The sequence below is a fragment of the Bos grunniens genome, chromosome 18 (genome assembly GCF_055505025.1).
Source record: "Bos grunniens cultivar Pamir isolate PY7600 chromosome 18, Bosgru_T2T1.0, whole genome shotgun sequence".
Lineage (NCBI taxonomy): Eukaryota > Metazoa > Chordata > Mammalia > Artiodactyla > Bovidae > Bos > Bos grunniens.
The window spans coordinates 55,592,085-55,606,594 of NC_141182.1; the positions used below are offsets into that span (position 1 = coordinate 55,592,085).

Here is a 14,510-nt window from a genome sequence, read left to right on the forward strand (position 1 = left end):
CAAATGTTTCCCCGCCGTGCCTAGAATGAGACCACTGAGATACAGGAAGTATTCTGTCCCTTTAATAGCTTTGTTTTGGGGGTAACTCCCCTCCCCTTGTGGGGAGGCTTGGGAAAGGCAGGCGCAGTCCTCGATGGGGAGTCTCAGCGACCATGGGGGGCACCATCCACTGTAAGATGACACGGGTAGAGGACGTTAGTTTAGGGCAAGATAGGATGGACCTTGCAGAGGGCGTGCAAGGGGCGGGTAGGGGGCGGGTGGGTGTGGGCCAAGCGGGGCTCTACCACAGGGAGGCTGCAAAGGGGGGAATCGGAATGTACCAGGTTGAGAAGCTGGGGGAAAATGGCCAGGTTGCCTGGCACTGGGCTGAACCATAGCGGGGCAGCAGGAGGGTGGAATAGGGACATCCAGTTTCAGCATTAAGCTGAACTACGTGAAGGTATTCATGGGGAGGTCTGGGCTGTACCATGTTGAGAAGCCAGCGAGGTGGACTAGATCAAGGGACTGAACCACGAGGAGGCAGTAGAGGGAGAAGGGGAGTGTACCACGTTGTTTTTTTTTTTTTTTTTCAGTAAGGGACGTGCCAGATTATGGAACAGTATAGGGTTGTACCACATGAAAACAGGGGAAAGGATCTGGGCTGTACCATTTCGGAAAGCCGTAGTTATAAGAACCATGGACCAGTACAAGATCGTACCACAAGGAAACCAGGGGGCTCGGGTTATACACCGAGTTGCAAGTTGCAAGCAGTGAAGAACTGCAAATCACGGACCTGCAATGGTCTAGGACAGGAAGGTGGGCTGTACCATTTTGACACAAAGGGAGAAAGAGCGAGGGAGAGTTCAGGAGGCTGGGTCACACAGAAGCAGCAAGGGAGGGGTTGGACTGCATCATATTGAAACATCAAGGGGAGACACATAGGTGGATTAGACCAAGACGTGGAAGGGGTTGGAGACTGCATCATACCATGCAGGCGGTAGTTGGGGCCTCGGCAGCGCCTCTCGGGGTGCCGGGGGTCCCTGTTGCCCCTCAAGGCCCTGTGGGCCAAGGGCTGCAGGGGCCGGCCGTTACCGCTGAGGCTCTGGAAGATCTGGGACGGAGGATTCTGGCTCAGAAGTCTCAGGGAGTGCATCTGCCACGGAAACGGGGTGGGAAACTGGGAGTGAGTAAAGAATGGCCCTGGAGGCAGCGGGCAGGAAGCCCCGCCCCTGGGGGCGGGTGGGCCGAGTCTTGCTCAGCCCCGCCCCCGACATCCCCAGGGCGGTCGGACCCTCGAATCCCCTCCAGTTCCCTGTCAAGCGAGGGTAGAAGGGTAGGTGAGGCAAGGGGACACCCAGGCCAAGGAACGGGTTGGTGGGTGGCAGGGAGGGGGGGGGGGGAGGAATTGGGCTGACAGGGTCACCTGGAGAGAGGTGATATTGAGGGCCCTGTCAATGAGGATCCAGGTAACAGTCTCCGAGCAGGGTGGGGTGCTGAGGGAGCCCTGATAGGTGATGAAGCCAAAGGACTCAGGGAACAGGAGCTCCAGGCTCAGGTCTTGAAGAAAGTAGGCATCATCTGCAGGAATATCAGGTCAGAGTGAAGAGGGGTGCCCCTGCTGAACTCCCCTATGTGCATAAGCCACCCCCCATTCACCTCCCCCCCCCCGCCCCCGCACCCTCCCAGTGTCCAGGGATTTACTCTTATAGGAGATGCGGGTGATGGTGTCACGGTTAAGGAGGCGGCTGAGGAACGGGTTTGAGCTACCAGCCACCTGTGTGGAGGTATGCAGTGAGGAGAGAGGAACCCAGAAATCCAAGCTCCCCAATCCCTTCCTCCCCTAGGACCCCAGAGACTGGGCCTCCTAGCTCCCTCTTCTCAGACCCCAGGTCCAGACCTTCCCTCCCTCCCTGGGCTCACATTGACAAAAAGGCTGAGAATGGCCAGGCCATTGGGGCCCCGGGTGGCGGCGCTGAGGTTCCCATAGAGTTCTTGGTTGAAGTGGATGAGCTGCACCTAGGAGGGAAGCACAGAGAGTGGGGACCCCCGGAAGAAGGGGAGGGCAGAATGGGCAATGGGAGCAACTTTGGGGTTCCAAGTCAGGTTAAGGATTAGTGCTCACGAGGTGGAGTGGGGGGGCGGGCTGTGGATTCTATGGAGGAAGATGGGATGAGGCATGAAAAGGAGGGTGACTATGGCTGATTCACGCTGATGTTCCACAGAAAACAACCAAATTCTGTAAAGCAATTATCCTTAATTAAAAAATAAATAAAATTTTAAAGGACAAGAAAAAGAGGAGGGTGAGGTGGGAGGAGGGCTTCCCAGGTGGCCCTAGTGGTAAAGAATCCACCTGCCAATGAAGGAGATGTGAGTTTGATCCCTGAGTTGGGAAGATCCCCTGGAAGAGAAAATGGCAACCCCCTCCGGTATTCTTGCAGGGAGGATCCCTTGGACAGAGGAGCCTGGTGGGCTACCGTCCATGGGGTTGCAAAGAGTCAGACATGATTGAGCCTTTGAGCATGCATGCAGGAAGTGGGAAGAATTTGGTTGACTTAGAGTGAAGGTCAAGGGTCAGAGGTCAGTGGCCATCACCTCAGCAGAGAAACCCTGATGGTTGATCTGGTGTTCAGAGCCAGCTCCGTCACGTGCTCCAAAAAGCAGCCTCAGTTCACTGAGTCGGTGGCTATAAAGGAGGGGACCCCCAGACACATTAACCACAGGCCGGGGCGCAGGCAGGAAGGAGACATGGCGACCGGTGTTGTACAGAGTTCCGCGGAGCTGTGGGGGAGGTGGAGGTGGTCATAGGAATGCAGAGAAATCTTTTCCTGACTGTTTTCCATTCATACATTTCCCACAGCCAATATCCATTTAATCATTCAGCATAGTTTGAACATTGGAAAAGACCCTGATGCTGGGAAAGACTGAAGGCGGGAGGAGAAGGGGACAACAGAGGATGAGATGGTTGGATGGCATCACCGACTCAATGGACATGAGTTTGGGTAAACTCCGGGAGTTGGTGATGGACACGGAGGCCTGGTGTGCTACAGTCCATGGGGTCACAAGAGTCTGACGCGACTGAGCAACTGAACTGAACTGAATAGTTTGAACACTAATGTCTTTCCAGGATCTGGGCTGATCCTTGGTAGGTGCTCAATAGTGGTGAATTTAATTAACAAGTATTTATTGAGCTGTCAGTATGTGCCATGGATGCCAGGGCGAGAGCCATGAGCAAGTAGACAAAAACTCTGGGGCTCATGGAGCTTCTGTTCAAATTAAGGAGAAACAATAAATACTGAATCATATAAGTAAATGCTTAATTAATTACATCCTATGCCCACACTGAGGAGCACTGGGAGTTCTAATAAATGGAAAACCCAGGGAATTCTCTGGCAGTCCAGTGGTTAGGACTACTGTGCTCCCAATGCAGGGGCCTGGGTGTCAATCCCTGCTTGGGGAACTAAGAAGTTGCAAGTAGCATGCCAAAAAAAAAAAAAGGAAACCCAGAGAATGGAGTAGGGATGGGGTGTCAGGAATGGCTTCCAAGAGGAAGTAACATTTGAATGGTGACCTGAAAGATAAGGAGGGGTTATTTGCAAGGAGCAAGGAGAAGGGTATTCCAGAAGGGGGAATAGTCCGTGCAAAGGCCCTGAGGTGGCCTATTTTAATAACAGTGAAGAAGCCTGGGACCAGAGCCCAGTAAGCAAAGGATAGTGTGGTGATGGGAGCCGGGTGGTGCAGAGCCTTGTGGGCAATGATGGGGTATTCTGTGTTTTTATTTAAATAATTGAATAGATATAACACATTTGGCACAGTACCAGGCACAGGCTAAGTGCTGTGTAAGTGTATGCTGTCATTACTTATCCTAACAGAAAGATTTTGAGTAGGAGAGAGTGGTATGATCCAGTTTGTGTTTTTAAACATCTATCTGTGGGATGGAGAATGGGTTGCAGGAGGCAGAGAAGCAGGCCAGCAAAGATGCTATAGCATCTTTGCATCAATCCCAATGCAAGATGATGGTGAGACCAGTGGAGGGACAACAAATCAAATGCTATTTAGCAGGAAAACTAGAAAGGGAACGGATGGAAACGGAAATGCGGGAGGAAATGGGATGGGGAAGCTCTGAGACTTTTGGTTGGGTGGCCGGGGAGTGCCAAAGAAATAATATTGCAAAGCGGGCAAGAGTGTGGATTCTGGAACCACGCTGCCGAGGTCTGAATCCCAGCCCTGGCACTCTCTGGCTGTGTGACCTCAGGTAAGTAACTTAACCTCTCTGTGCCTCAGTTTCTGCATCCATAAAATAAGGATAATAGTAACACCTATTTCATGGTGCTGTGAAGATTAGAGGATTCATCAAGTTTGAAAACAGTGCCTCGCCCAGGAGACGGTCTGTTTTACCATTGCTTCTAAGAGAGGGGAAGACTAGGAGCCGATCATTTGCGAGTGTTAAGTAGCCTTCCCCCAACGGAGTAGACCTCCTCCTCCAAGGCTAGCCTCTCAACTCAAAGCTCCACCCCTGATCCCCACTCAGGCCCCGCCCCAGTGGATTCGGTAACCCCTCCCACCAGGGTTCTTACCTTCTCTCCCCCGGTGCTGAGTCTCAGAGGGGGCAGAAAGGGGTCATAGAGGACCCTCTTCAGCTCCACATCCACGGGGCTCTGACGCTTCCCCACGGCACAGAGACTCCAGGCTGCGTTCACCAGGCCCCAGAAAGGGGGTCCTGGGAGCCGAGGTGGGGTAGGGAGAAAAGGAAGTCAGAAATAAGGACTGAATCCCTAGACTGGGACCCGCTACGAAGGCTGTCGTCTGGATTCCTGGATCCCAAGAGAGGAAGGGCTGGGAATCTGGACTCCTGGCTCTGAGGGAGGAGGGGGCTGGGATCCAGAATCCTCGGGTCCTAGAAGAATTTTGGAGGCGTTTCCTAAGGACCCCCCCACCTTACCCCCCTAACACCTCCAAGTCTCTGATCAAACTTACCTTAAATTGTCATTGGGAGAAGAAACTACAACTCCCAGCAGGCCCCCGGGACTGCCAAACAACCCATTCACTGCCTGCCTGCCCTAGAGGTCATGGGAGTTGTAGTTCTTTCAGTCTCCTTGTCCCACAGCCGGATAATGAATGAAGTAGGAAGAAGGAGTTGCAAGAGAGGGCAGGAGGAGGCTAGGGAATGGGGCCACTGAACCTCTGGTTCTCAGCAAGAGCCAGGACCTACCTGCCTCTTTCCCAGGAAACACACACACACACTCTTCCTCCCCCACACTCTCTTACCTTCCAGTCACTCCCACTCACTACTTGAAATGCGCATATATAATGTCCCATGCTGAGCCACTCGGGTTCAGAAGCTGGGTCTCCTGAGAGAGGGAGGAAGGGGCCGGGACTCTCGAGTCTGGGGCGTGGGGAGGGCGGGCGGGAAGGAGGGGACTTCTGGGTCTCAGGAAGAAAGCGCCCAGCAGCCCAGACTCCAGAGTCCCCGCCCCGGCTGCACCTGGCACGAAGTTTCCCTGGAGATTATCCTTGTAGCTCCACCAGTCCTCTGGGTCAGGTGCGGGTCCGATGTGAGCTGGGGAGAGAGCAGCCTGCACCCCTCTCCGTGGCGCCCCACCCCACCCCTCCCTCAGGGGCTCCTGCCCCAAAACCCAGGCCTTACCTGCCGCTCCCAGTGCGGCCCAGAGTACCAACGCCCGAGGGGCGCTCAGACGAGCTGCAGCCCCCATCCCCAAGAGGCCTCGGGGTGACCCCTTCCCAATGTCCCGGCCGGCCCTCTCTCAGCTTCTCCCCTTCTTTGTGGAACCCTAACCCCTCCCAGGACTTCCAGCCTTCCGCTCCTCCCTACAGGGAGTCCCAGTTCCCCAGTTACGGAGGCAGCCGGGGACTGAGACCCCCCACCTCTCCCGTCTCTCCTCCCCTCCCTCGCTTTGCCTCCCCTTTCTCTCTTTTCCCGAGCCCTCCTGGCTCGCTCTACCTCCCGATCTTCCTACTCCTCTCTCTGCCTTCTCCTTCTCCCTTGGGTTCCCTCTGGGTTCCTGATGCACACTCCCCTTCTTCACTCCCTTTTCATTAAAAGCTCTCCCAAGCTCCCTAACTCCATCCCTCCATCCCGCTTCCCTCACCTCCTCCTCCCTCCCTTCCTTCTCGGTCCCTGCCTCTCCCTTCTCCCTTCTCCCCTTCTTCTCCTCCTCACTCTCTCCCTCTCAGCCTCCAGCTCCTCTCTCCCTCCCCACCTCTCCTGCCTCTTCTGTTTCTCTGTCTCCCTCCTCCCTTCCTCCCTCTTGCCCCTCCCTCTCTTCTCTCTCTTGCAGTTATTTAATTTTTCTGTCGTTGTTTGGGGGTGGGGGTGGGGGCTCTCATAGCAGAGAACCCTCCTCTTCGGGCTGGTGTGGATGGAGTAGGGGCGCCCAATAGGCAGGATGGAGGGGTCACTGGGGGGCTGATCCCCAGCTCCCAGATGCGCTGGGGCCTTGGGGGCGGGGGTGGCCCGGACACCTGGGGCCCAAGAGCTGGCAGTTTCCATCCTCCGCAGAAGAGGGAAGGGGGGGCGCTTAAGGTGGAGCTGGGAGAGTCCCCGAGGTCTCTGCGCCCAGAGCCGCTGGCCCCAGTGGATCAGGGGTTCCCTCAGCTCACGGGGACCCAGATTGGAGCCTGCATCACTGCCTGCAGCCCCCCGCCCAGTGCATCACTCGGGCCTCCGCCAGGGGCTCCCTTAACTCGGCTAGGGGATCCCCTGGGAGACTTGAGTGCGGTGTGGGCGGCTGACCAGGAGAGGGAGGCAGAGACTTGGAGAGAGAGCCAGGCAGGAGGTAGCCGGGAAGGCAGAGAAGAGAGAACGGAGGTGAGGTCAGGGAACTGTGGAGGCTGGGGAAGGGAAGGCGAGCCTCAGATCAGTACGAAGAGACAGGGTGGAGGGAGATGCAGGGTAGAGAAGAGAGGGCAGGGTGGGGCGGCTGCGGGTTTGGGCAGGGGGAGATGGTGGCAGGAGAGACAGACAGACTTCCATACCTTGAATGAAAGAGATCCAGAAACTGATACACACATAGAGGAGGCAGAGATAGAGAGATCTCCCCGCCGCCGCCCCCCACCGCCCCGCAAATGGCTGGGGAAAAAAATACAAAATGAGACAGATACAGATGGAGGCAGAGAAAGAGATACACAGAGAGAAAGACATAGACACACAAACTTAGAGATAGAAGCAGAGACCCACAGAGAGAGAGAGTGCACGCACGTGCCTCAAACAGCAGGTTCAAGATGGAAGAGCAAGACGCCAGGCAGGAGGTGTTCAGGGAGAGACAGAAACAGAAAAGGAGATCTGAAGACAGACATAGAAACACACGCCTAGAGAAAGCAGCAGAGAGAGGCGAGGACAGAGAGAAAGAGGCAGACACCCACGCACATCTATCTGTAAAGAGAGACCCTCATGTAGAGGAAGAGGTATCGACAGAGATAGAGACCCAGGTAGGGGGAGAGACCCAGAAACGGATCAACTGACATGAAGGATAAGACTAAAGAGGGTTGAAAAAGACAGAGGCATTCAGAGACAGAGAATTGGAAATGGACATGCAAGGACTGGGATGGAGAGAGACAGACATGCCTGGGAGAGCCGGAAGTGGAGAGAGACACCGAGAAAACAAGAAAGGAAGGTATATTCATGATCTGTTGTCACATGACAGATTACCCTGAAACTCTGTGGCCTAGAGCTACACATATTTATTGTCTCACAGTTTCTGAGGGGTGGGAACCGTGGAGCAGTTTAGTTGGGTGGATCTGGCTCTGATAACAACAGAGAACTCAGTCTCTCATGAAGGGGCAATAGGCTATCGGCCAGGGCTGCAGTCATCTAAACTCTTGACTGGGGCTGGAAGATTACCTTCAAGCTCACCTATACGGCCCTTGGCAAGAGGCCTCAGCTGCTCAATGTTAGGGTCCACAAGGGGCTCGTGTGGGTGAAAGTCGCTCAGTCATGTCCGACTCTTTTCGACCCCATGGACTGTACAGCCCATGGAATTCTCCAGGCCAGAATACTGTAGTGGGTAGCTGTTCCCTTCTCCAGGGGATCTTCCCAACCCAGGGATCAAACCCAGGTTTCCCGTATTGCAGGCGGATTCTTTACCCACAATGGAAGCCCATATATATATATATATAGCATATAGTTAAAATATGGCCCTTTGTGGTGACCTGAAAAACAAGAGATGAAGTCACAGTGGCAATATTTTAATTATACGCTATGAGCCCCTTGTGAACACTAACACTCAGCACATGAGCCTCTCCATAGGACTGCTTGGGGCACAACATGACTACTGGCTCCCCTTCAGAGCGAGTGACTGGAGAGACAGCAGTGTCTTATATAACCTATGTCCAAAGTCACACACTTTTATTTGTGTGTTGGCCATGCTGCTTAGCCTGCAGGATCCCAGTTCCCTGACCAGGTACGGAACCCAGGCCCCAGCAGTGAAAGCGATGAGTCCTAACCACTGGACCACCAGGGAATTCCTAGCACCATCACTTCCTTATTCTATTCATTGAAAGTGAAAGTCCCTCAGTCGTGTCTGACTCTTTGCGATCCCATGAACTGTACAGTCCTTGGGATTCTCCAGGCCAGAATACTGGAGTGGGTAGCTGTTCCCTTCTCCAGGGGATCTTCCCAACCCAGGAATCGAACTCAAGTCTCCTGTATTGCAGGTGGATTCTTTACTGCCTGAGCCGCTAGGGAAGCCTCGGATGTGTATTCACTGGAGGTGAGCTGCTCAGTCTAGCCCACGTTCAAAGGGAAAGGGATTGATCCTTTTTTTTTTCCCCCTAAAATGTTATTTATTTTGGCTGCACTGGGTCCTAAACAAAGACCCAGTGCAGCCAAAATAAATAAAACCTTAGGAAAACAAAGAGAAAGAGATTGAGCTCCTCCTCTTGAACAGAGGGATATCAAAGAATGTGGGCTTCCTTCAAAACCATCACAGAGGGACTTCCCTAGCAGTCCAGTGGTTAAGACTGTGCTTCCACTGCAGGAGCTGTGGGTTTGATCCCCGATTGGGGAACTAAGATCCTGCATGCCACATGTCATGGCCCAAAAAATAAAAAATAAAGTAAAATAAACTCATCATAAGTGGGGAGAGGAAGAGAGACAGCAAGGGAGAGAGACAGACTTTCAATGACCCTCAAGGCTTAGAGGTTGCCTTATTCAGAAAGGCAAGAATGTGTTGAGAAGGGGAAGACAGAGGCAAGATAAAGGAAACCAAAGCAGTAGTAGTAATAATAATAACGATGATAATAATAATAATTACAGTGGCAGCAGCTAGCAGGTAAAGCACCTGCTTTACCTGCTAAAGAACCAGGCAAAGTTCTGAGCACTTTCTAAGGACTCGCTCGTGTAATCATCACAGTCTCTTCATGAAAAGGAGGAAGTTAAAAAAAAAGAAAAGAAAAGGAGGAAGTTATTATCCCATTTGACAGATGAGGAAACCAAGCCTCCAAGGGCATTAGTGACTTGCCCCAAATGACACAGGCAGGAAACAAAGAACGATGGGGAAATTATGACCGAGACATATGTGCAGAGAAACGGGGAAGTGGCAGGAAGAGACTGGCAGAAGAACCCAGCTCTGATGGAAAAAATCAATCAGCAAGAAATGGCAGCCACTCTGACTGAGGGTTTCCTAGACACTGGAGCTGGACCATACACTCCTTAGGTTTTGTTAACCCTCAAAGTTGCCCCTTGAGGTGGGGGTTGGTATTAGCCCCATTATACAGTTAGAACCCCTGAGGCTCAGAGAGGAAAGTGACTCACCCAAGATGTCGTGGGTTGACTGGTGCCCCCCATCCCCCCCAAAAGAGACACATCTCCCTGAAACCTGTAAATAGGACCTTATTTGGCAAAAGAGTCTTTGCAGTTGTAACTAAGATGGTGATCTTGAGATCAGATCATCCCATGTTATCTGGGTGAACCCTAAATCCAATTACATATGTTCTTTTAAAATAAAGACATAGATAAACAACAGGGATCTACTGTATAGGACAGGGAACTATATTCAATATGTATATATATTTTTTTCTTGGTTGGGCTGCAAGGCATGTAGGATCCCGGTTCCTGGACTAGGGACTGAACCCATGTCCTTTGCATTGGAAGTGCAGAGTCCTAACCACTGGACCACCAGGGAAGTCCCTATTCAATATCTTCTGATAAACTATAATGGAAAAGAATCGGGAAGAAGTATATATATACATATACATATATATATGTAGTTGTTCAGTTGCTCAGTCGTGTCCGACTCTTTGCCATTCCATGGACTGCAGCACACCAGGCTTCCCTGTCCGTCACTATCTGCCAGAGTTTGCTTAAACTCGTGTCCATGCCATGAGTTGGTGATACCATCCAACCATCATCTCACCCTCTATCACCCCCTTTTCCTGCCCTCAAAACAGAATCATTTTGTGCACAGTTGAAACTAGCACAATATTGTAAATCAACTACATTTCAATTTCAAAAGAAGAAGGAGAAAAGAAAGGCAGAGGGGATTTTAGACAGAGGCCATAGCGTTGTGAAGACAGAGGCAGAGGGGACGTCCCTGGTGGGCCAGTGGCTGAGACTCTGAACCCCCAGTGCATGCATGCAGATCCTACACACTGCAACTAAGAGTTTGCAGGCCACAACTCAGGCCTGGCCCAGTCAAAGTAATTAACTAATTGATTAAAAAAAGAACAAAATGGCTAAGAGAAATTTCTTCTTATATGGGGGTAAGAGGAAGTCTTCCCAGTGTAGGTGACATTTTTCTGACCCTCTTTCTGTCCCTATAAACCCAGCCCTGGCTCAGAATGCATCTCTTCCCACCAGGATCTTCTCTCCAACCCCTCCACCCACCCCCAGTCTCCCTCCCCCTCCAGTCTACCCTCTAGGGATCCCAGAGGAGTCTTCTACGTCCAGAGGTGACCTTGCCTCTCCTCAAGTCACAGCCATCCCGTATCTCCCCAGTACCCCTGGACAAATTCCCTGACTCTCCGCCTTTCTAGTCATGACCAATTCCTTCCTCTGTCCTTCAAGACCTACCTCTGATGTCACTTCCTCTGAGAACCCAACTTGCAGTCTGGGTTCAAGGCCTTCTCTGGGCTCACCCAGTGAACCGAGCCACCTCTACAATTGTCCATATCGTTTGTTGCTCATACAGGGCTGACCCCACCCCTCCTCTACTCATAAATCTCCCACGGCTCTCCAGTGCCCCTGGGGAAAAAACTCAGGCCCTCAGTCTGGTCTTAGAGGCCCCATAGTCCTGGTTACTGCTTATTCCAGCCTCAGATCTCTTCTCTGACCATACCGGGCCCTCTGGCTTCTGGACCTTTGCACCAACTGCGACTTCCTGAAACTGTGAAAGTGTAGCCGCTCAGTCATGTCTGATCCTTTGCAACCCCATGGACTACAGCCCGCCAGGCTCCTCTGTCCATGGAAGAAGCAAGGAATGCAGGTTCCACTGAGATTTGAACCCAGGTCACCGGATTCAGAGCCCAGAGTGCTAGCCATTACCACTGTAACTTCTAACTTGGCCTTTCTACCTCTTCTGCTGGGCAAACTCGTCCTCAGCTCACACGCATTTTAGGAGTCTGCTCTTCTAGGAAGCCAACAATGATGCTGTGGACGGCAGGGGCCTCTTCTGAGTTCTGGAAGCCACCTGTGCTGCCCTCATTATAGCAACAAGACAGACTGGGCTCAGCGCCCAGAGGCGGGAGGGAATGGTCGGGCCGGAGGTGGGGCCCAGATGTGGATTTCACGCCTATTCGTCTTGGGCGCTGGGAACAAAGTTTGGGTCATAAGGAACATATGGGGCTCGCCCTGTTCCTCACTTTCGTCTCCTACCTCCCCGGCCCCTGGGTGGGAGGCAGCCGGGACAGGACTCTGAGCCTGGGTGGTTCCCACAGCCCTTCCTGCCCCAACTCTCAACTCCCACTCCCCAGGGGAGCCCAGCAAAAATCCTCCTGACATGTGATCTCACCTTCTGGGTTCACCTCTCCCGGGGAATGTCTGGCCACCAGGTGTTTAAATCATGAAAACAAACTCCAAAAGCTCTTACTCTGTGCAGAAACTATTTTAAGCTCATTACATACACATCTTTTTAAAAATTAAGTATTTATTTATTTATTTGGCTGCTCCAGGTCTTAGTTGCAGAACTCGAGCTCTTCGATCTTGGTTGTGGCATGAGAGATCTTTAGTTGTGGCATGTGGGATCTAGTTCCCTGGCCGGGGGTCAAACCCAGGCCACCTGCATTGGGAACTCGGAGTCTTAGCCACTGGACCACCAGGGAAGTCCCTACATGTTCATGCATGCTCAGTCACTTCATTTGTGTCTGACTCTTTGTGACCCCATGGACTGTAGCCTGTCAGGCTCCTCTGTCCACAGAATTCTCCAGGCAAGAATACTGGAGTGGGTTGCCATTTCCTTCTCCAGAGGATCTTCCCAACCCAGGGATCGAACCCACATCTCCTGTGTCTCCTGTATTACAGGCAGATTCTTAACCACTGAGCCATTGGGGTAGCCCTACATACACATGTTAATTAATTTAATCTTCATAATATGCCCTGTGGGTTATTTCCTATTATCATCATCATCACCACTCCCATTTTACAGATGGGAAAACTTAGGGGACAGAGAGGGATTTGAACCTAGGCAGTCTGGCTCCAGAGTCCATGAGTTTCATGAAAATCACCTATAGAGCAATGCCATCCTATAGAAGTTTCTGTGATAGTGGACATGTTCTTTATCTGCGCTGTCTGATATGTTAGCCACTAAGTACCAACGTGGCAGTGGCTACTGACTGGGTAGCTCAGAGAACTAAGTCTGAATACTGGCTACTTGCTGTGTGATGTTTGTTAAGATTCCCAGCCTCTCTCGTTCAGTTTCTTTATAGAAGAGGTGGTTAAGGATTCCAGCCAAACCGAACACATGTGGGTTTCAATCCTTGCCCCCATTTCAAGGTGGTCTCTCTGAGAGCCTCAATTTCTTCAGAAAAGGATGGAGAGAGCAAGATAAGGCATCCAGCCATCTCTGAAACAGAGAACTCTTCTTACTTAGAAAACCCTTTGACATACTAAGTTGCTCAGTCGTATCTGACTCTTTGCAACCCTGTGGACTGCAGACTGCCAGGCTCCTCTGTCCATGTGATTCTCCAAGCAAGAACTGGTGTGGGTGGCCATGCCTCCTCCAGGGAATCATCCTGAACCAGGAACTGAATCCTCGTCTTTTATGTCTTCTGCATTGGTAGCTGGGTTCTTTACCACTAGTGCCATCTGGGTAGCCCTATAAAACCCCTTAAAGATTCCTAACTCCTGCTTCAGATATGCCCACAGCCAGGGCCCTATTGGAGGCCAAAGGCAAGCCTCCCCATATACAGGATTATATTGGTAGCTTGGGGGTCTAACAGTCACCTCCTGCAGGCTATTTTCTGCCTTTTTCAGCCTCCTTAGGGGCATACTCAGAACACTGGCGGGAGAGCCTGTTCTCTCTGCCTAGCACCCAATGACATCATGGTGCAACCAGACTCCTCATTGGCTCAGGCCTGCTTTTTCTCTCAGGGAAAGAAGAGGTTGCTTTCTAGGCCCCTGCTGCTGCTGCTGCAAAGTCACTTCAGTCGTGTCTGACTCTGTGCGACCCCATAGACAGCAGCCCACCAGGCTCCCCCGTCCCTGGGATTCTCCAGGAAAGAACACTGGAGTGGGTTGCCATTTCCTTCTCCAATGCATGAAAGTGAAAAGTGAAAGTGAAGTCGCTCAGTCGTGTCCGACTCTTTGCAACCCCACGGATTGCAGCCCACCAGGCTCCTCCACCCATGGGACTTTCCAGACGAGAGTACTGGAGTGGGGTGCCATTTCCTTCTCCATTCTAGGCCCCAGTGAACCCTAAGTCATATCTCTTTGAGATTCCCTCAAAGTACTCACTGTCTCTCCTACAAAGGTCACTCAAATTTGAAATTCTGTTCTTCATTGTGGGTTCAGAGGCCAAGGTGACGTGAAAAATCCTAAGTCCCATGACCTTCCATTCCATAGTACTTACTACTTCCTGCCTTTTTTAACCCCACCCCTCTGGCCTGTTAGGGCTTCCCTGGCGGCTCAGATCGGTAAAGAATCTGCCTGCAATATGCGAGGCCCAGGTTTGATCCCTGGGTGGGAAAGATCCCCTGAAGAAGGGAATGGCTACCCACTTCAGTATTCTCGCCTGGAGACTCCCATGGACAGAGGAGCCTGGCAAGCTACAATACATAGGCTCACAAAGAGTCAGCATGACTGAGCAACAAACACTCTGGTCTGTAGGTACCCAACTGCTGGGTGGAATCCAATTCTGCTTAGCACCAAATGAAATCAGACTGCTCTGTGGCTCCCAATTGGCTATTCCCTCAGGAAAGGGTTTAGCCTCTGGTTCAAGACCGGGTGGACCCAACAGAACCCTCTTCAGATAGTCACTCAAAGTTCTATTACTTTCTAAGACCATCCTGGGGCCATTAGGAATCAAATGTTTCTTAACTTGGAACTTTCTGGAAATCCGACACTGCTGTGCTTTCCTCAGGTG

At 51.9% G+C, this 14,510-nt stretch overlaps 1 protein-coding gene and 1 long non-coding RNA gene across 3 annotated transcripts; one reads left to right on the forward strand and one right to left on the reverse strand.

Annotated features, from left to right (window-relative positions):
* Positions 1–40: 40 nt before the first annotated feature.
* CA11 (carbonic anhydrase 11 (inactive)) lies at positions 41–6,457 on the reverse strand. Of its 2 annotated transcripts, XM_086353427.1 has the most exons (9): positions 5,624–6,457; positions 5,462–5,536; positions 4,554–4,696; positions 2,572–2,757; positions 1,900–1,995; positions 1,681–1,753; positions 1,403–1,557; positions 967–1,132; positions 41–169 (listed from the first exon to the last, which is right to left on the reverse strand). In XM_086353427.1, the coding sequence occupies exons 1-9, from the start codon at positions 5,688–5,690 to the stop codon at positions 144–146; spliced, it is 987 nt and encodes a 328-aa protein (XP_086209553.1). In that variant the 5' UTR covers positions 5,691–6,457; the 3' UTR covers positions 41–143. The 2 variants fall into 2 exon arrangements, with proteins under 2 accessions (XP_086209553.1, XP_086209554.1); XM_086353428.1 differs by lacking the exon at positions 2,572–2,757 and having other exon boundaries at positions 5,624–6,190.
* Positions 573–3,281, forward strand: LOC147354179 (uncharacterized). The gene is made up of 2 exons (XR_015146241.1): positions 573–795; positions 2,837–3,281. It is a non-coding gene; the product is annotated as an uncharacterized LOC147354179 (long non-coding RNA).
* Positions 6,458–14,510: the final 8,053 nt, after the last annotated feature.